The sequence below is a fragment of the Lagopus leucura genome, unplaced genomic scaffold (assembly GCF_019238085.1).
Source record: "Lagopus leucura isolate 7727_CA_CO unplaced genomic scaffold, USGS_WTPT01 Super-Scaffold_100038, whole genome shotgun sequence".
Classification (NCBI taxonomy): Eukaryota; Metazoa; Chordata; class Aves; order Galliformes; family Phasianidae; genus Lagopus; species Lagopus leucura.
The window spans coordinates 3062798-3084340 of NW_024962287.1; the positions used below are offsets into that span (position 1 = coordinate 3062798).

General features: G+C 41.9%; 1 protein-coding gene across 1 annotated transcript in view; it reads right to left on the reverse strand.

Moving 5' to 3' along the window:
• Window positions 1–21543, reverse strand: part of PKHD1 (PKHD1 ciliary IPT domain containing fibrocystin/polyductin) — an 87538-nt gene that overhangs the window by 57240 nt on the left and 8755 nt on the right. Inside the window, exons 3-7 of the mRNA XM_042883475.1 lie at window positions 13235–13442; window positions 12015–12172; window positions 10274–10468; window positions 9157–9282; window positions 6309–6442 (exon numbers count right to left, since the gene is read on the reverse strand). Of these exons, the coding sequence (XP_042739409.1) occupies window positions 6309–6442; window positions 9157–9282; window positions 10274–10468; window positions 12015–12172; window positions 13235–13442 (821 nt within the window). The remainder of the gene's footprint in view (window positions 1–6308; window positions 6443–9156; window positions 9283–10273; window positions 10469–12014; window positions 12173–13234; window positions 13443–21543) is intronic.

Consider the following 21543-nt stretch of genomic DNA (forward strand, 5'->3'; position numbering starts at 1 on the left):
AGTAAGAAGGCCACGTCATGGAAGAAAGGTGAATAACTACTTCATTTTATTGGTATAATTCCAAGTCTGCATCTTTCTTATGCCTCCTAAAGTAATTCTGACACTGAAAAACTGAGATTCTGAAAAGACAAGATAAACCAAAGAACTACATCTTCATGATATGCCAGTGTCTGAACAGTAAAACTCATTCAGATCTGTGACTTCATTTAGCTCTGTTCCCTTCCTTTGTCCCTAAGCACAGCTTCCCAGGAGATCTCTTCCACTAATTCCATAAACCACAGTTTGCCCTCCTGAACTTCAAGTTCCTGACTCTGCTCTTTGCCAGGCCCATATTCCTCGAGATCATGAACTCAACAAGGGCATGGTTGCTGCAGCCCAGACTGCCTCCAATCTTAATTTCTATTAACGACCTCATCTGCACAGGTGAGCACCAGGTTCAGTAATGTTTCTCCTCCAGTTTGTTTGACTAATATCTGGATCAGGATGTTATCCTCAACACACTCCAGCAGTCTCCAGGATTGCTTACAGCATGCCATGTTGCTTTCCTGGCAGACATCTGGGAAGTCATATCCTTCACCAGAATGAGAGCTTGCAAGAGCAATGCTTCTTGTAGCTGAAGCAAGACCTCATCAACAGGCTCCAGATGTCCTTCACTGGTCTGGTCCTTAATTTTTACCCACAAGCTCTCCGTCTCCTAAGAGCCCAGTCTCTCAAAGGTGCATCTGAGATCACAGAACTCAAAGTCCTGAGCATGGCACCAGTCACACAGCTAATTGTTCATGTGTCTCATTCATCTCCTTTTTGGGTCTCCAACTGGGAGGTAGAGGAAAATACCACCTGCCCTCCCAATTCCTTCGATATCTTTCTGAGGTACATAAAGTCTCTTCTTCCAGGCAGGCTGTGGATAACCCCTCCCTGGAGGCACTCAAGCCCAGGCTGGATGGGGCTGTGAGCAACCTATTCTAGAGGAAGGTGACCCTTCCTCTAAGAAAGAAAATCATTCTATGATTCTGATAATTCTCATCTCCTTCGTTGCAGCCTCCTTCAACTCTTCATAAAAGAGGAGGAATGGTTTAACCATGTTTGGTAACCCTGCCATGATACTGTACATGTGGGTCCCCAGCAGGCAACAAACCTGTCTAGGAAGATTGTCTGGATGGCAGATGAGTGCTTCAGGGCTTTCAGTGAGTAATCTTCCATTACTAACACCTTCTCTGTTCCTTTTGGTGGCACAGGTTCTAATATAGGTGGTTGGCTGGATCAGTTTTGTACAGCTGTCCATTCCAGGGTCTTGACCATTACTCACACTCCCTTTTTCCAGCCGCAAATCTGGGCACCCCTGTTGTGTAGGGGCACTTTGGACTCCTACTTCTGCTCCAAGCAGAGACAAGGATACACTGTCCCTCACCTTCTCAGATGTGTTATAAATTATTGTTAATATCACTTAATGAAGAAATTATGGAGTTGCGTTCATTGTGAAACATGAAAAAAGAAGAGAACGTAAGGCCTTCCTGGCCTTATGATTAGGAGCTTCTGACTTGCAGAGTCTGTGGCAAGTCAGTTTTGCAGGGGGAGACATAGGGAGTTAGGAGTATTTCTACTCCAGGGCAGAAACCTGCTCTTGTCTGCTTCATTTTGGACAGTACCCAAACTGAGCTGTTTTTGGATGGTGCCCATACAGAATCACATTCATGCGCACATCTGGGCATGATCCTTCTCAACTGTCTCAAATGTGTTGCTCAAATTTGATGCTGAAGGTCCAGGCTGGTAGATGTATGCTTCCTTTCCAGGAACTAAGTAAGGCATAGGCATGTCTGGAGGGCAGGTCATCCTGCCTACCCTTAGATAACATTAATTGCTCTCTGGAGGTAATTAGTTCTCTAAGGGGAGTCTAAGATGAGCTTTCTCGCAACTTCTTGCAAGAAGAGCTGACACTCACTGACTTCAGAGGTCACTGGACAGTGCTAAAATATTAATGGCTTTTTGGTCCCCGATGGCCCAAATCAAAGCCAAACCCAATGACCCAGAGGTGGAAGCCTCCATATTCCAATTACTTTTTCTTGACCCTTCCAAGGGTGCCCCCCGCAGTCGTGATTTCTGACATCTGCCAAGCAGCAAAGAGATATCAATAACCAAAGCACATCTCTCCATCCCCTGGTAAAACTGCTGCTTTTTCCGAAAGTGCAGCCAGAGTCCCTTTTCCTTTAACAAAATGCTTCTGCAGTCCAGTCACATTATTTCCAGGATCTTTTACTTGCGACCCCAATCGTGCGTTCTGCAGATGATTCATAAGGAAAAACTGCATATTTATTCAGCCAGCTAGTGGCTGGAGGGCAGGGGTTTTAGGCAAGGAGGGAATTTTGTGTGGAAATCAATTCTTTGTGGAAGTCAATATATTATGAATGTCCATGCAACCAAAATTCCAGAGAGAAATTACCTCCCCGAGCATGCCAAATACCTGGAGGTATGAATTGCAAGTCAGTAAAATAAGTGGCTGACGTTTAAAGTGTCTCTTAACTGTACAGCCCTGCAAATGGAAATATTTCATGAATTTCTTTTAGATGACCAGGGCTCAAACTGTTGACCTTAAAAGTGACATAAAAGCTCCGGAGAGCATGCCCAGCACCACTCCCCCCAATTTAAGAGCCTGGTTGGATGCAAGGAGTATCCCCAATGGGTTTGCTTCAACATATACATAATTTGTAGAAGGCTTCAGAAAAGTAAGAACAAAATGGTGGGAAACAATCAGTGCCAAACAGATACAGCCCCACCTCTTTGATACGGTAGGGAACGTGGGGTTGGGCAACACTGGGCAATAAATCACACATACCAGCATGGCCATTGGTCACCACTCTGACACAGAAGCACAGGTTGATCTCAGCCCTGCTCATTCTGGTAAGCTGCTTCCGACTCTTCAATGTCATGGCAAGAAAGGAGAGGGAGGCTGCTCTCTTACACCCAGGTTTTGCTTGAGCACTGCACAGTGGTGCTGAGATTTAAGGGTACTGAATGTTTATGAACAGAAAATTATTACAAAAAGTCCAAAAACATTGGACCCAAGAAAACCAACAGAAGATAAAAAGCTGTTTTTTGCCATTTTTCTTCAGGGACAAAACAGCCAATATGAAAGAGGGGCATCTTCCTTTCCTCTTGCTGATCATTTAAAAGGCAAGAAACCAGCTTGCTAATGAAACTGTCTTACATCACTCAAAAGTGACAACCAGGGCTTCCATATTTTATTTAAAAATAAAATTGCTCATCTTGTCATAACCATTCTGCGTTTATGCTGCATGAGTACGAAGTTTTATCTAACACCCTGATTCACAAATGCACTTAAGAGCTTAAGCCAAATGGAAACCTGTGGGAATTGGGTCTCCGAACATCTTTGTAGGCTCAGGTTTGAGTGACTGCTGTGTCCCAATTTCAACACCATTTAGGAGACCGCTGATTTTCAAGTAAATTTCTGTTCTTCAGTCACCAATGCAAATTTAGGCTCCGGAGTAAACTGAGCAGATATTAAAATATTATTCCACTCACTGCAGAAAGCTTAACCCATCACACACAGAGGCTGTAACGCAGTCTGCACCTAGAGCTCTCTGTCTACTGTAGCTGTAATCTTTGCCCGTACTTTTAAAAGCAGAAATTTAAAGATGAAAATCTGAGAAATAAATAAAATAAAATAAAATAAAATAAAATAAAATAAAATAAAATAAAATAAAATAAAACAGCAAAACAACCAAATCCTAACGCTGAAATATAGAAGGCAAGTTTCTGTTCTACGTCATGGCACTTTGAGGATGAATTTTGCTCATTATATTCTTTGAACCTCTCTGTTTAGTTAAAATTATAGCTATCCAAAAAGCAATATGTAGTCGGTGAGCCATCTGAGCAGATAAAAAGTGCCTAACTGTGTACAACATGATCCTGGTGCTGGACCAGCACTGTTTGGATTTAGTGATCATTATCATACTATTATCATACATAAGTATCATACCACACATTGGACTAAAGTGCTTTGATTGGAAAAACTGTGGCTGGTTCTCTTAATATGCACATAGAATCAAAGAATTCTAGAATGGATTTGTTTGAAAGGATCCTTCTTGAAGTTCCAACCCCTGCTGTGGGCTGGGTGCCTCCACCAGCCCATCCATGGCCTTGGGCACCTCCAGGGATGGGACACCACAGCTCTGGGCAGCAGTGCCAGGGCAGCAACGCCCTCTGATTCAACAATTTCATCCTAACACCTAACCTAAATCTCCCCTTTTAGTTTAAAGTCATTCCCCCTTGTCCTATCACTATCAGAGTGTGTAAAAAGTTATTCCCTTCCTGTTTGTAAGCTCTCTTCAAATACTGCAAGGCTGCAATGAGACCTCACATCCTCCACATGCTCCCATGTCTTCTACTGAATGCTATACGTATTGTAGAACAGTAAGCACTCCTAATAATAATTTCAAGCTGGGCAATTTCTTTCTGTTTGCCTCAGAGCCAACTCTGTTGCTGCTGCACGGCCTCAGATAGCCCAGTCTGAGGAACTGCTGACATTGAGGCATATCAGCAACCCTACAAGGGCCATCTGCTGTTCTGCCCCGAGTAGCAGAGCTTTGGAGAGCAGGCTGAACCCTGATGTTGGGCTGCACACCAACAGATGCAGCTTTGGGCACATCTCAGAAGACACATGAGTGGAGAGAGCTCAGCAAATGCGCTGAAAACTCAACTACAGTCGGTTCACACGTACCCACAAAGATAATTGCAGCAATCCTTTGCAAAAGCTGAGCCACTGGCAATCCAACAGACAGCTCCAGGGAAAGTCAGTGCGTGATAACACAGCACTGTGCTTAGTGGAGCTGAAATTCACGTGATTCTGCCTCGTTGTATTTTTTTTAACCATATTTGATGGTCTCAAAAATGATAAATGCACCCTCGAGGGAATTGCAGGAAAGTCCTCTCCTTCTTCTTAAGTACTACTGGCTTCAGACTCACGTAGGAAATGTGTTGGTGTCTTTTTCACCTTCAAATTTAGGTGCAATCCTTTCCTCCTGGAACAGAAGCCCAGGGGGCGATTGGGTCTTCACAGATGCTTAGTAATTGGCTTAGTTTCTGTGGGTTAGCAACAGGACAGGTCAGAAATATTTTTTAATGAGAATGTGCATTTGTCACAACTGAAGCTGTGGTAAGAAAGGTCAGTTTCAATGAAATTCCAGACTTGAAACAGTTGAAAAGCAAAAATGGTTTGAAATCACTGAAAAAAAATTTTGGTTTTTTGTTCCATGAAACAAGACAAAAAATAAATGCATATATTAAAAGAAAGCATCTCAGAATTAGACAATGAAAAGAAACTTACAGAGCCCAGCTTTGTGGTGGGAAGGCTGTTAGAAAGCTGCTTAAAATTTCAATCTTTTGTCACTATTTAGACCAATGAAATTTACTTGCTTTTAAAATCAATGTCATTTTCGTGGGAAAAGGAAAGCATTCTTCTCACCCTGGAATGGAAATCTCAGGCTCTGCATAAGCTGTCATTTTAAAACCAGGCAAAGCTGCATTTGATATTGCTGAATTTTACTATGTTTATCTTCAGTTCATTAAAATTGACATTATATTGACAGTAGTAGAAAAAAAAAATTGAGAGGATCTATTCCTAAACATTTTTTCCCATTTTTTTCTAGGAATCACAGAGTAAAATAAATTATAATAAAATAAAACAAAACTTTAAAAAGTATCCTAGAAAAAAAAAAAAACAAACAAAAACAAAAACAAAGAAACACTCAAATCAAATGCATCATAATTTTCAATAACCATAAACTTGTTCATGAATATTCTTGAGTTTGTAATATGTTCATTTCAGTATCCCACCACAAGCATGGCTTTTGAAGGCTCAGACAAGAAGCAAATATTGTGTGCATGATCACAGAATCATGGAATCATTAAGGTTGGAAGAGACCACAAAGATTATCCAGTCCAACCATCCACCTACCCCCAGTGTTGCCCGCTAACCATGCCCCTTAGAACTACACCTACCCTCTCCCTATACACGTCCAGGGATGCTGACCCCATCACCTCCCTGGGCAGCCTCTTCCAATGCATCACCACTCCTCCTGGGAGGAGTTTTTTTCTAATATCCGACCTGACCCTCACCTGGCAAACTTGAGGCCATCCCCTCTCGTCCTATTGCTGTCACCTGGGAGAAGAGGCCAAGCCCCACCTTACCACAACCTCCTCTCAGGGAGCTGAAGAGAAGGTAAGGTAAAAAGTTCCATATTTTCCTGATATTTTTGAATAGAAATGCTATGTTTTATACCAGAACCTCTTACCTCAATGTGGTTGGCAGGAGCTCTGATGTAGATCCCTGCTGGTGACAGAGTCTCAATGTTGGATAAACCATCCGTTGCAGAAAGGCCAATCACTATGTTGTTTCTGATTCTGTTCCCCTTCTCCAGGCCACTTCCTTAAAAATAAAATACAATAGTAGTATTAGATGTGGAGGTTGGCAGCCCTGCCTGTGGCAGGGAGGTTGGAGCTTGATGATCCTTAGGCTCCCTTCCAACCCAACCATTCTACGATAATAAATAAATGGAGAAAAATATATATACCTGGACACCCTCTACAGTATATATCAGAGAACTTGCCTGCTTTGCTGGCATGGTACACCTGAGAATCAGCTTTGTTTGACTGTCCCTCGGTAAGTCATGGTCGCATCTGTGTTTAACACATGGCAAAAAATGGCTGTGACACATTCAGAGACTGCCATGACTAAAGCCAGCAATGGCAAGGGGATGGCTGTCTGCTTCAGAAATGTCAGAAGGCCACAAGCAAGATAAAATAGAATAGTTTTGTTGGAAGGGTTCTTCAAAGATTATCTAGTCCAACTGCCAACACTGATATCGACTCCATTAATGATCTCACCAAGATTTGTCCAACATCATAAATATTAAAAAAAAATAAAAAAGAACTTGCATTCTAATCAGACAGATACAGTCAGGGAAAGAAATAATGTCATATTCTACCAAAATGCAACGAAGATCACAATTCCACAATTTGAGCTGCAGAAAATACCTGATAAAGTTTTATATATTATCACTGCAGCCATGCTTTAAGCCAGGTTTATGGAGAAAATGAATAAAAAGAGTATGATAAATCATATTTTACAGCTTGGAAAAAAAAAAGAAAAAAAAAAGAGATTCCAAGTCATTCCACTTGTGGACACACAGGCAATGCTTCTGGCAGTGCTAAAATTAAAAGTTATCTCTCCTGTGTCTCCATCCATTGCCCCATATGTATATAAGTAAAAATTTAAACAGACCCTAAAAGCACCACTGCTACCCTACACATCAGTGGAGGTCCCCTACCCACAAAAGTGAAACGTGAGAAGGAGAAGTTGATCACTCAGTGATCACACAGCTCACAGTGACAGCGTGCACCACATCGGTACTGACACAGCAAGGAAAATATTCACATTTCCATCTGAACTACACCACAAAGAAACGTGCCACCCAATGGGGAATAGTGGACAGTCCTACGTACGGGTCAACTTCCAGTAATGACGCATCAGCACATGTCTCTCTGGTCTGGAAGCAGAATAAAAAGTGAGTCATTTCTACTTGACCCACATCAGGAGCAAATAACATCTATTTAGTTTTGTTCTGTTGAACTGAAATGATTCACTTTACCTGCTCTGGTTTATCCCAGTCATTACTACCCTAAATGTAAACAACAGAAGTACATTAGGGATTTTGGCTGTGGGAAGGGAGTAATCGTTTTCAGTCTTTCTCAGTCTTCTGAACATTTCTCCATTTTTGAACAACATCCATTTTGGAAATATTTCCTTTTCAGGTTGTGCTTACTACAAACAATGCTACTACTAAGCAGGGTCCTAAAGCAGTCCTTTTGAAAGCCATACAGTTTTGTGAGGTGGCAAAAAAGGTTTGGGCTTCCAAGCTGAGCCCTGGTATGTCAATTAATTCTAAGCCCAGAGCAACTTTTTATGACTGTCTTGCAAAACCCCTGAAAATAAGGGTTTTAGATGAAATCACTGAGGGAGTCCAATTCTGGAGCTGCAAACAGCCAGCTATAATAAATATTCCTTCACAGGCAACAAAATGATACATAAATTCATCCATCAGACCCTCTGGAGCTGCTGGCAGTGAAGCCATTAAAGACATCTTGGGGATAAGGTGTATTCAGGCTGAAACTTCAGAGGAAATGTTCAGCCCAGAGTCCTTTCAGTCAGACGTGTGTCCTGTCCTAGCACAAGGGAGCCATGGCAGCCCAGCAGGATGGAGATCTCATTCTGCTTCCCACGGCCTCAAGAGCTGCTGTGTGTGATGAGTGACCACATCTCTCTGCACCAGCTCTCCTCTTCTGCAAGATGTGTACAGTAGCTCTTCTTTTATGGGTCTCTTCTGTTTAAATCGTGATCTATCACATCCTATTATATTTATATATGGGATCGAGCATAGGGACTCTGTGTGTGTGTGGAACTGCAGGATCAGGACTGAAGGCTCTTTTTTAACCTCTCTTTCTCCTGAAATTGATCATTTTTTATCCTGTTCCTGACAGAAAACAAAACTCATGCTGCATCTTTAGGGATTCAGGCAACGTGAGATCCCAGCGGAAGATGCTGCGAGTGAGGCTCCTGACAGTTAGATCAGAGAAATATTTTGTTGTTTAACAGTTTTGTTGCTCCAAGCTCCAATTTATTTAAGTGCTAAATCCTCTGCTTAACTTTTAACATATGCTTTCACTCCATTATCTTTGATGTCAAATGACTGGAGTTAAAGGTAAGTATGCTCTTAAATGCCTCACTGAACTGGGGTCTTAAATATTGCATAATGGTGCTCTTCCACAGAGAGATACACCAGTTCCCTGAAAAGAAATTTCTTTCCATTTGTATTCAGTGAAATAAAAGGATACAGAGCAAGTGAAGACTGATCTGAACAAACATAGAGAATATGGCCAAACAGAAATAGTTGCTAGGAGTTGCATGAGGAAGAAGACTGAGAGATTTACTCCAGATTCACTAATAAGAGAAAATGTGGAAGATGTGATTAAAATCATGAGTGTGTAGTTAAGGATCCTTTCCTCCAAAGACATTTTCAAGGAAATGATCATAAGCAAACGCTGCTATTACATGTAGGATAGATACTTTCCTGCTTCACTTACCCAGTAGAAGCCCATGTCCTGAAATGTTAAAGAAGACATTACTGTCTACACTAAGGTTTGAGATCCCAGTCAGATGGAGCCCTTGGCCAAAGGAGTCCAAAAAACAGCAACCATGTATGTAAGAGTCTGGAAAGAAAAGAGGTTGGAGAATTTAATATTAGCTCCTACTCCTATGATGCTATGCAGTTAATCCTTTTTGCTTCCATGAGACTGACCAGTTGAAGCTGAAATTGGCTCATCTTTGCCAACAAGTGGGCATTGATGAAATAGCTGCAGTAGAAGAGAGGGGCCCCAAGCACAGAAACAGGTTACTCGAGGCATCTCGTGTTATGTGGGGGGAGAAGATCCAAATGAAAGGATCATGTGAGTGAGCTACATTATGAGCTGAGGTAACTGGGGGATTGAAGTGGGACTGAATGAAAGGAAGAATGTAGCAGAAGGCTGGGTATCTTATCCACCTTGGGTAGCCAGGCATGATGACCACCTTAATGTACTTCAGGATCATAGCCAGAACTGCCTTCTGACACCAGAAAGCCTAGATCATCATTAAATAATGAAGCTGGCATAGGGAAGACAAAGCTGTGAGTTAACTGAAGGGGAAGATCCAATCCAGAGTCTTTCAAACATTTGAGCCCATCTAACTCGCTCCCACCTCCACCAGTCTTCAGAGACCTTGTTGCCACTTCCACAGAGATTAATTTTGTGCTTACCAATCACCCAGTCAAAACAAGTGTTCCTTAACTTTCAGGTGATATAACTAAATATTGGTTTACGCTATGGAACATCCCTGAGTCAGCTCAGGACTCACTCATGGTATATTATGGCTTTCATTTCCAGAACTAGAAGCAGCACAGCGACTCGAAGACGTACCATAAAAATGAAATACTATTTAGAAAGGAGCTGTCAAAAACCACAAAGGAACCAAAACAATTTAAAGGACTCCATCAAGTGTTACTTGGTCTTAGTCTACAGGTGAAGCTCTCTCACTTTTCTCACGTTTACAGTCCTATGGTGTTAACTGACTCCAGAGCTAAGCAGGGTTTTGAGAATATCTTTCCCAGTTGGAAAGATGGATCTGTGAGATTGTTTGGGCTCATGTCCAGAGCAGCTGTCTCACCTGCCATCTGTGCATTGCCAGCAACTGTAAGGGCACTGCGTTGCTGCCAAAATGCTTGGCCCATGTGGTAGAACTGGACCCCCTCCACTTGCAGCTGACTCGTTGCTCCCTGGAAGGCTTCCACAATGACAACAGCTCCCAGGTCCCGAGACCCCAGCTGCCTCTCACTTCGCTTGTACAGACACCTGGAGCCACCTACAAGACAACACAGTAGGAACTATCAGTTTTACATATCTGCTGTGACAGTGGGACATGCAGAGTCCTTTGAGGCAACTCATGAGGCCCATCACACCGACTCAGAGAACTCCTGTTTCCTGCAGCGATCTTAAACACATGCCCAAAGACAAACAGCCACAGGCAAGCTTGCATGATACTCCCCTAAGTACTTCCACAGTTTCTCACCTCAGAGTCTGGACATTTTTAGAGGAAGGTGTATTAAAACCAGCAGGAAGCTGTGCTAGTTTTATGCTTAGGAAAGTTCCTTGTGTTCAATTTTAAATAGGCCTACGCACAGGGATGATGGATTTGACATTGATTTACCTTGGGTGAGGTTCCTGAAAAGGGGATTGGGCACGGCTGTACTGAACTGAGCTGAAATGAGAACATTTTGAAATTTCTTTAAAACCCTCTCCCTCCCAACTGCCCCCACAGACATGTGAGGAAACATTCGTACCCACAGACAGAAGATAAGGAAAGGAGATGATAGGGCTGCGGAAGGAATCGACATTCCTCAAAGGTGTCCTTTCCCCAGGTCTGTGCTCAGGATATTTTGGTTCAGGGGGATTCAGGCTATGAATGTGTAAATCGGTCCTGCTTACACTCAGCAATGCTCATTTTTCTTTTAAAGACGGTAAATTAACCACAAGAAACACTGCCCACTCATCTTCTGGTGACTCCTCTGAGAAATCCTCCTCTACTTTAATGCAAATAAAAACCTCAAACAGTTAGCACATTTCAGAGACTATATTTATGAGTTCCACACAAAATGGACCATAAATCCATGAGTAATATAAGCAGTTGGCTGCTGGATATCAAATGAAGTCTTGTGTCACAGTCTGAGTGCCCAAGGCATTTTATTTTTAAAGGGAGCCTTATACCTGGGTTGCCAGATAACCTAACTCTCCTTAAATTATAATCGCTGTGTCGGACTGCATTTCCTCACCTGCAGGTGTAAATCAGGAAGCCATCCGTCAAACTTCACTGTGCCTTACAAACATAAAACCAAAGGAGAATTGAGATACCTATTGTTTCACCACTGCTACTAAATGCTACAAGACGCTGTCACCTGTTTTTTTTTCCTCAGGATCCCCAAATAACATCATAATTTTTTACACTACAGAGTACAATAAGCATCAGGGTGCTTTGTTTTTCTTTCTTCTAAAAGTTTCTAAATAGTAAACACAATTAAAAATTTAATATATTATGTACACTGAAGTATGCTTTCAGAAGATACTTTCTTTGCTGTACCCTTAGGCTCAGGCAAAACTAAAGGGTCTTTCCCAAGATGGCTTGAAACAATAATGCAAAAACAGTACATCTGAGATGTTACAATGAAATGCACTTCAACTCCCAAGACTTCATACTTCAATGTCAAATGATGTTTGGAAAGATAAAACTGTTTTCCTGGCACCGATATGTCTCCGCTTTACTCTATTAAGAAGCATTTCTAACGCACAGTGATACCACAGTGTGATTTTAGAGAAGAAATTTTACTCTTGAGTACCTCTTAAGACCTCCTCACCTCTTGTGCCACCTGCTTCTGCACACTCTCTGACGTGGGAGATCCTCTCCTTCGTGACATTCCCTTGAACAACAACCCTTCTGCTAAGCAGTGCCACCACAGCAGTCAAAGGCAGGCTCTGGCCATTCACTCTTTCCTCTCCAACGTTGTGGGAGTACCTAGGGAAAGACAACAAAAGTACAGAAGCACCTGCAGCTGACAGATGGCAGGAATGATGTTGACCCTAAGCATCCAAATCCAACTTCAGCCCCTGTCTCACTGCTGACATCAAGAATTACCTCTATCTGTTACATCAGCATATACGGGCTAGATATATTTTTCCTTGGTTGACATTTATTTTCATCTTGTCTCACAAGTTCACAAATTCTCTTTACATTTGGTACTTATACACCAAAATATTTCAACATTTGAATTTCCTTCATCTTCTGAAAACATACTGTCAGTATTTTCTTCCTCAAGCCCCAAATATTTTTACACAGAAATGATACCATTGGCATTTATGGGTACTGGAATTAGGGTGCCATCAACATAGAGAAGATATTTCAACACTGGGACTCCAAGTTACAATGCAAGAAGTATAGTTTGGCCAAAGCCTTCATGTGTAGAAAATGAAGAGAGCGTAAAGAGCTAAACTAATGTTCAGTAGAAACAAAGAAGCAGTATTTCCAAACTGAAGTAATTCACTTTGAGTATTTTGTTAATTAACTTAAGCAATTCAGTAGAGAAGGGAAGGATTTTTTTTTTTAAAACAAAATCAGACACTTTCTGTGGAAAAAAAAAAAAAAAAAAAGCAATTACTCAAGAAAATAACTTTTCAGGAAAATTCTTAGCCCATTCTGTGCTAAGGCCACTGGACTGAACTAACCATTGGTGTTTTCTGATACAAAGGTCCATGGTTATGATACAGGATTTAAACATAGAATCATAGAATAATTAAGCTTGGAAAAGACCTCTAAGATCATCCAGTCCAACCACTCACCTACCACCAAAACTGCCCACTAAATCATGTCCCTTAGAGCCACCAGTGAGAATGCATTCAATATTTAATGTCTGCTAGCTTTGAGGTGAGCAAAGAACTGAAATATCTCTGACCGCTTCTGTTAAAAGGACTTACATATAGTTACTAAGTCCCACAGGAAACTGCAAATCCTCACCTAGACCATATTTTCTCCTGGTTTCACTTTTTGCTATTGAAACCCCGTTTCTCCTTGAAAAGATACCTGAGTGGTGACCTAAGGTAGAGCTCAGTGTTATTGATAGACTCAATAATGGCCACTTCTTCTTGCTGCTGTGCATCTCCAAGACCTGTCCTTCCCACCACAATTTCATCACCAGGTTCCCAATCAACAGGTTTCTGGAGCACTAATCGTAAGTCGTTAGCAAGAGCTGATGACTTCAAGTATGTGAAAGTGACTTTGGGCACCCAGCCTGGAAAAAAAAAAAAAGAAAAAGAAAAACTCAATATATATACAGATATATAAAAACAAAACAGAAAAAGGATTTGCCTTCTTAGAAAACACTGCTTCACTTGGATTATTCACTTCTCTTTGACTCCGTGTCAGAGAGATGGGAGTAATGCTATAAAACATGATATGTGCACATTCTTTTGAATCAGAAATGTTGCATTTTCCAAACAGTATCTTCATTTCATATCTTTTTGTCTTTATCAGTCCTGAACAGTAGAAAAACATGTTAGGAAGGAGTCTGCTCAAAAGGTTGCGGAGCTGAGGTTGTTTCATTCCATCTGAAGGCAAGAAACACTTCTAAAGCTCCTTCTATTACAAAGAACAGAGGAAAGCACTTTTTGCAGGGACAAAAACTATTTCAAATTATCAGATTCCTCTGTCAGGTATCCAAAATGAGATGCAACGAGTCAGGGCCTACAAATAACTTGCATTCACAGAAGTGCATAGTGAAAGATGACTACCTCTGCTTTTAAGAACTTGCAAGACTCACTGAGGATGGCTCAGCTAGCAACACCAGGTCATTTTCACATTGTCTCTCTGGAGAACCCAAAGCAAGGGCTCACTGCTTGAGAACCTGCCTTAACCATCTGACTGTGTCATACAGTGCAACCAGTTGGCTGCAAAATGAAGCACACAGCTCATATGTGTGGCATGCAGCAAGCCTGCTTTCAAACAGCTGACCAAAATAAAAATAAAAAATCAAACAAAAAAAAAGTGCTGATTGTCTTTTTTTTCCACTTGGTAGCTATGGTGGAGATTGGCAATCTGATTGGCCCAGCATGAAATAATGTGATGAACAGGATTCTGCAACTGCTTAGAAGTGTATCTCAATCTGTTTCCAGCTGAGATCACACACAGGCCTCCATGGGAAAAGCCTTCTCCACAGGCAGTCTGCAAAGCAGACACATAGTACGAGTGCACAAGTCAGTAGGACTTCAGGGTGAAGAAGAGCCCCTTGCATGAGCAGCCATAAGTCAGCTTTGAAAGGCAACAGAAAGGTAACAACTACAGATTCCCAAATCTCCTTCTCTTCACTGGACATTCTACCAAACTTGGGCACAACAAGACCCAGCAATGAAACTTCAGGACATTTTAACCTCCCTTCTTTGTTTCATGAGGTTTGCTTTAACTCTTACCTAGCGGGCTTTGGAGCGGATTGTTCCAGTGAGATCCAGCAACTGAACACCATCAGGGGAGAAAGCGTGAGCCTCACACACTCTCCTTTAGTATATTTTTCCTTCCCTCCTTTGCAATAGATCATAATTTACCTTTAGCCCTCAGCAAGTTACTGTCCTCCCTGGTTGTACTATAGAAAAGTAATAACACCAGAAACCACTAAGGGTAGAGGTTGCATCCAATAAGTCATTTTCAAATTATTTTAAGCAAGCTTCTCTCTCTCTCTCTCTCTCTCCATTTCCTGTTTCATGTTCTGGTTGCTTTCACTCTAGTGTCCCAATTCCTCTTTCTTTAATGAAGGTGGAAATAACAGGTAGCACCCCAAGTCAATGAATTCACAGCAGAATGAGAGAAGATAGAATCAAGCCTTCATACTCTGTGAACCTGAAGAATTTTTGAGTACCTGCTGTGTGTGTCAACGAGATGAAACACATCTAAACGTAGCTGAGATATCTCTAGTTGATTATTTTTCCTTTTTCTTAAAGTAGAATTGGAATTTCTCCACTTACAGCTAAGTAAATTTCCCAAACATCCCTTCTTCCAGTCCAGTGTTGATGCAGTATAAAGACTTGGAGGATACTGATACAAAGGGAAGAGGTAGAATATTTAAAGCAGTGAAAAAGGACATTTAAAGTGGTGAGAATGTGTGAACTCAAATAAGATGACGAATGAGAAAAAATAGCCATCTTTCAGCACAACAGCTGTTCTGTTTGCCACTGATCACTGTCTGGTCAAACAGTTGTGATGCTTTGAAAGGTGCCTCCTTGATGACCCCTTCTGATGATCTTGAGGAAAGCACTCATCTCCCTTCCACCAAACATCCTGGGATTGTAAGCACTGGATGAGGATGTTCCATAGAAGAGGCCTACCAATCAATCACACTGAAATAGCTTCAGTGTATTTTTTAGAATAAACTCGTGCTTATATGCCATCACCACCCGAGATAAGAGGAGAATATCAGAGAAAATACAGGTAGGTGCATATCCCACCCTTCATAAAGTTCTAGTGGCACCTTAGGCACATGCAAGAGGAGTCAGTATAGTAGTCATCAATTCAAGGAGAGCTGTACACTGTTGGAGGATCCCTTTTTCATCAGCTCCCTCTATTTATGCCGCTACACAGAGAATGCAAGTTTCTAAGAAACAAAAGGTAGCACATTTTTTCCCCTCTGCACAAAGAGCAGCACTTTGTACATCGCCCTTTTGAGCAAGCATAGCTGGTGCAGAGAAATGCTCTTGCCATCAGCTGACATGCATCTTTTTACTAGCAGCAGTCCCATCATTGTTATTCATTTACCTTCTTTTATTGAGTGAACCTCGTGAATTTTTAGGGCCTGCATAAAAACCAACAACTGACAGCAGCCATCTGCATGTTGAGCAGCAGACTATTTTTTTCTCTAGTTCTGGACATTTTGCTCATGTTCACGTGTTAGTGTGCATTTGTGTGCATCTGTGTGCATCTGTGGCCAGACACACAATTGCTTCCCATTGCATACATCTGTCACACACATACTACAGCAACCATTATAAAAATACTGCTGGTGCAAATCACTGTTCTGCATTCAAAACGAACTCCAATGGAAAAGGTCTCCTTCAGGCTTTTCCATTCCCAGGCTCAGAATTAAAAATCACTAAGGAGATTTTTTCCAAGTCTTCTTCTCCAGAAGGAAGAGTATTAAACGTATTCAAAATTTTTTCTTCTTTTTTTTTTTTATTTGACTTATTATTATGTTTCTTAAGCCTCCTTCTCTATCTTCCATATTCCAAAGTGCAACATTGCAACTTTCATCTCCAATAATTCCAAATATAGGTAAACGTGTCTCTGTGCTAGTACAGGCACAGGAGTACATTCAGCACAGTTGCTCTTCTGCATCTCATTTATTCTCTTGCAGTTTGCATCCACAGACAACACACTCATGTTCTTTACGCCACTGGCAACCAGAAGGCATCTCACACAGAATCACAGGAATTGGAAGGGAACTGAAGAGGTCATCAAGTCCAAGCCCCCTGCTAAAGCAGTTGCCTACAGTAGATCACACAGCTGGGAGTCCAGATGGGTCTGGAATGTCTCCATAGAAGACTCTACCACCTCTCTGGGCAGCCTGTTCCAGTGCTCCATCATCCTTATTGAAAAGAAGCTCTTCTTGTTCGTACGGAACCTCCTGTGCTCAAGTTTTAGGCCATTGCTCCTTGCCCTATCGCTACACACCAAGAGCCTGGCCTCATCCATTTGCCTCTCACCTCCCTGTAGATATTTATAAACCTTAGATCTCACTGCCTTGTGATTTATTGGAAAACAGATGCTCCTGCCCAGGAAACAAGACTTCCTGTGGCAGGCATTGTCACCCAACTTTAGGTATGCAAGGAGCAAACCTCCTAATTCTAGGGACCCAATCTCCTAACCAAGCCTGAGAGCAACCAATATGAGGTCCAGCCAGATTCAGGCAAAGCTGTATCCTGCATTGGCATACTGGTAGAAAACAGACTATTTAAATTAGTTTAAATGAGGACTGGCTCCATCCCTAAGCCTGCCATGAGACCAATGGCATTTCTCCCAGAAGCAGTTAAAATGTTTCAAACAATCATTTTTTCCTGCTCATACTGCATGGGACTGCAGGTTCTGAGCCCTTCTCCTACAGTGTCACAGGTCAGGATCTCATCTTCACTTCCATCTACCACAAATCAATCAACTTAGTTACAAACAAACTGTCTGTAGTGGTGACAAACTAGAGAGCTCTTTACACCTCTGGACAGTTTACTGGTGCTTTAAAGTTGAGCTAATGAGGTCTTGTGATACCACAAAAGGAATTTACAAGAATTGCAGGGCTCAGACACGCAATCTACTTACCATGACTATACAAGTCATAGTGCTGACAGACTGTCAATCTCTTGCAGCTACAGTGCAGATCTGTAGTGTAAATGAGAATAAGATCTTTCCATTTCCATGAATAAAGTGAAAAGAAACAGGCAGTTCACATTTTCCTCAAACAAAGGAATGTTGCAGGAGATGGAGGTAAAAATATAATTCAATAAATTATAGCCAAAAAAAAAAAGGCAAAAAAAAAAAGAAAAAACAAAACCCACAGTACAGTCTTTGGCAGCAAAAGACAATTTACTGCAGCATTTCAGGTGTCAAACTGCCTAAGGAATCCAGCTTCATCTCCACTGTCATAACCTCATATTAAAAAACTTTTCCTTATCCAAATTGAACTGCCCTTTCAAACTTAGCCTGGCCATTCCTGAAATTTCCAAATGTCAAAGCAATAAATGGCAGTGCAGCCATTGGGAAGAGTTGCTTCAGGAAACAGATTTTTAAAAAATATTTTGAGATCCAGAAAAGAGACTTTCTGTTGTTGCTGCTTCACAGTTAATAAAAATTAAAGCCATAAAAATAACATAAAACCTTCCTTACATTAAAAAGAATAGGACATATTTTTCAGAAAGCCTCCTTGGTCTGTGTTGCTACAGTTCCCTATGGACTTTATCTTTAAGTTGAACCTTTCTTTCAGTTGGACCTATCTTTAAGTTAGGGACGTGGAGTGATGAAATCATGTCAAGAATCACAGGACAGGTAAGATAGGGTAGATGGAGTGGAACGGGATGGAATGGAGTAGAACAGAACAGCACAGGATAGAATCACTCAGTTGGAAGGGATGTACAAAGACCATCGAGCCCAACTGCCCCACCACTTCAGGGCTACCCAAAAGTTAAAGCACGTTACTGAGGGCAATGTACCAGTGCCTCTTGCACACTGACAGCCATGGGGCATCAATCACCTCCCTACGAAGCCCATTTCAATATAAGAAGCCTATTCTGGCCTTAATGAAGATTTTCTTTAAAAACATTCCACTTGCCGGATCCCTAGCAGTGACTAGTCCAGGCAATGGACGTAAAGTGAACAGAATCTAGAAGTGAAGAAGGAGAGCTGTTTCACTCTGTTTTGCAGTTAGAGGATCGTGTTTTACTTCCTGCTATGCAGCTCTGAAAGGCAAGGATCATCTGTGCTCTGGAAGAGAGAGATCTCCTTTCATATCCACAGAGTCCTGCATAGCATTCTGATTTTTTTCTGTAGGAAATACCCTTGAAAATGACCTCGTCCTGCTGAATGCCAATGCCTGCAGGATTTTGAATGTGTTTTGTTTGTTCTTCTTCCTTCCAGCTGAATACTGAGAGGCAGATTTGGAGGGAAAGTTTCAACATTACATTCAAAGGTCTTAAAAATGCAACTATTTCGTGGCATAGAAAGATTCCACATTTGCACTAATCTACAGCTTCCCCTTTCTTCTGGCAAAAAACACAAGTTATACACAAGTTATACTCACTGCCCATTTCTCAGTCCCCTTCACATATCCCCACATTGTCTTCTTCTTTAAGATTAGCACTAAAAGATGTAGTGTGTGGTTCAAGTTTAAATTAAAGAGAGATGTGTTTCTGCTAGAATGAAAGGCAAGCTATGAAAGACACAGCACCTCTCTCTGAACTCAGTTTTACACAATCTGTTGTTTTCCCCCCCAGCCCCCGTCTACTGGGTCTTTAAAATCTAACGGTCAACTTACATTTATGAATAAGAAAGTGAAGGCAGAAGTCATTGTACATTAGTTACTCCATGGGAAGTGCCTAAGTGAAGTCTCCTACCCCCGGTGAACACAGGGGATCCAAGGCAGCTTTAGCCTTCTGTTCAGGAGCCATCTGCTTTAATGCATCATGTGCGAATCAACGTCTTGAAAGGAAAAATGCTATTTTGGAAAGCAGAAAGCCTCCTGCAACCACACGAAATAACTAACATCTGAGGAAAACTAACCCATGGAAGTGACCACAGAAAGGGAAAGAGGATTTGAACAAATTCTCTCATGTTGTCTATGATCTCTTAAACTCAACACAGATACACCCATACTTAATGGAGGAAAAACAAGAACCATTTGATTAAATGATTGCTTTCCTGAGGGATGAACAGGCTCTGGTGAACAGTGCACAGCTCACAGATGCTTTGTGTTTTATTATTGATTAAATGTGATTAAAGTGAATAATCAGCTCAACTGATTAAAAACAATTTTTGTCTGAAATAATCCTGGAAATGCTTAAGATTTCTTTGGTTTTAAGGAGCTCGAGATTTAAGAAGTGAAGAATTACCTACTACCATCTTCTACCAGCAGCATCCACTTGCATCTTTGCAGCAGGACTTTCCAATGACTTTAAGGGACTGAAATCATAGTGTCATAGAATCACATAATGGTTGGGTTGGAAGGGACCTTAAAGCCCACACAGTTCCAATCCCTGCCATGGGATGGCTTAAGGCTTTAAACAAAGTGTATGCAGCATATTATCAAATCCAAAGCGTAGCATCTTCCATCTAGTTGGGGAGGAATATGTTGTTAGGCAACACGCAGAGAACAGGTTCATATATTCATGCCCCGTATCTTCACAACCTTGGTACTGATAAGGTTTTAGGTAAATAGCAAGAATGCTACTCTTTGGGATGAGGCACAGTCTGCTTCACACAGTGCAATCATGACCTCATGGGATAAGAAATGGAACAGAATGGGAAACACCTTTAACATTTTTGCCTCCCATGGCAATGAGAGTGTTGGGAACAGGAAATTGAGCTATCACAAACGTTAGATGTCCTCAGCCACTGATGCAACATCACAGAATCACAGAATGGCCCGGGTTGGAAGGGACCTCAAGGATCATGAATCTTAAATCCTCTGCCATGTGCAGGGCCACCAACCTCCACATTTCACAGCAGCCCAGGCTGCCCAGGGCCCCATCCTGGCCTTGAACACCTCCAGGGATGGACGGGGCATCACAGCCTCTCCGGGCAGCTGTTCCAGCACCTCACCACTCTCATAGGAAAGGACTTCCCCCAGACATCCAACCTCAATCTTCCCTCTCTCAACTTCAAACCATTTCCCCTTGTCCTGCTGTTATCTCCCCTTTCAAAGAGTTGACATCCACACCTACGCTGCATCCCCACCCCATCCCTGCCAATGCTCAGCACAGCTGCTGCCTGCAACCCAGTTTCCCTGGAAAGGACAAAGGTGCAAGAACAGCCAAGGCCACCACGCGAACTTCTCTCCCAAAGCTTGTCAGAAGCACTTCTGAGGGAATAAAGTGTGAACAGAGCTGGAGACAGTGATAAATTTCCCTTCTGAACAATCAATAAAAGTCTCCCAGCTCCGCTCAGGCCCCTACTGCGGATACGAGGGCCATAATTACATTGTCAAAAAGTGGAGTTGCCCCAGCTGACCGAACCCCCCTGTAAGCCTGACGTGTGATTGACAGGCAGTTTATGGGTGGCACGATCTGACTGGCAGGGGAGTTGGCTAAAGCCAAAGGCAACACTGAAATTTCCCAGTCTGCTACAACCACCGGAGCAAAGGACTGCTGCTCGCCAGGGGATTGTGGGAAACCCTGAGTCATATTAACATATCAAAGTAAGAAGCTGACAGCGCTTACTAAACAATCTGAACTCAACCATAGCTGCAGAGCATCCCCCAAACTTCCCCGTCTGAAGGAGAACAGGAATTAAAATGCACTCAGCCCTGTCTTCACCACGACAGCTCTGAATTTGAAAGCCTGCTTGTTTAACGATTTTGATCTGCGATAACATACGTGTACGTGTAGATGTATATATATATCACATACATTGCTGAGCACGTCAGTTTCTTTCATATACACGTGTGATATGAAAGAGGCTGACATGCTCAACAGTTTGTTCTATACCACGGGCCAGACTGGTGCTAAATTGGAGCCAGAACAACGTATTTCTGTTTGATGTGAGCAATGTGAAGCCAGCAAAAGAATACACTTCTTTTGGTCTTATTTTCTACTGAGCTGCTACTGCTTCAGTGCTAAATTGTGGATTACATGGTCAGAATCAATCTTAAT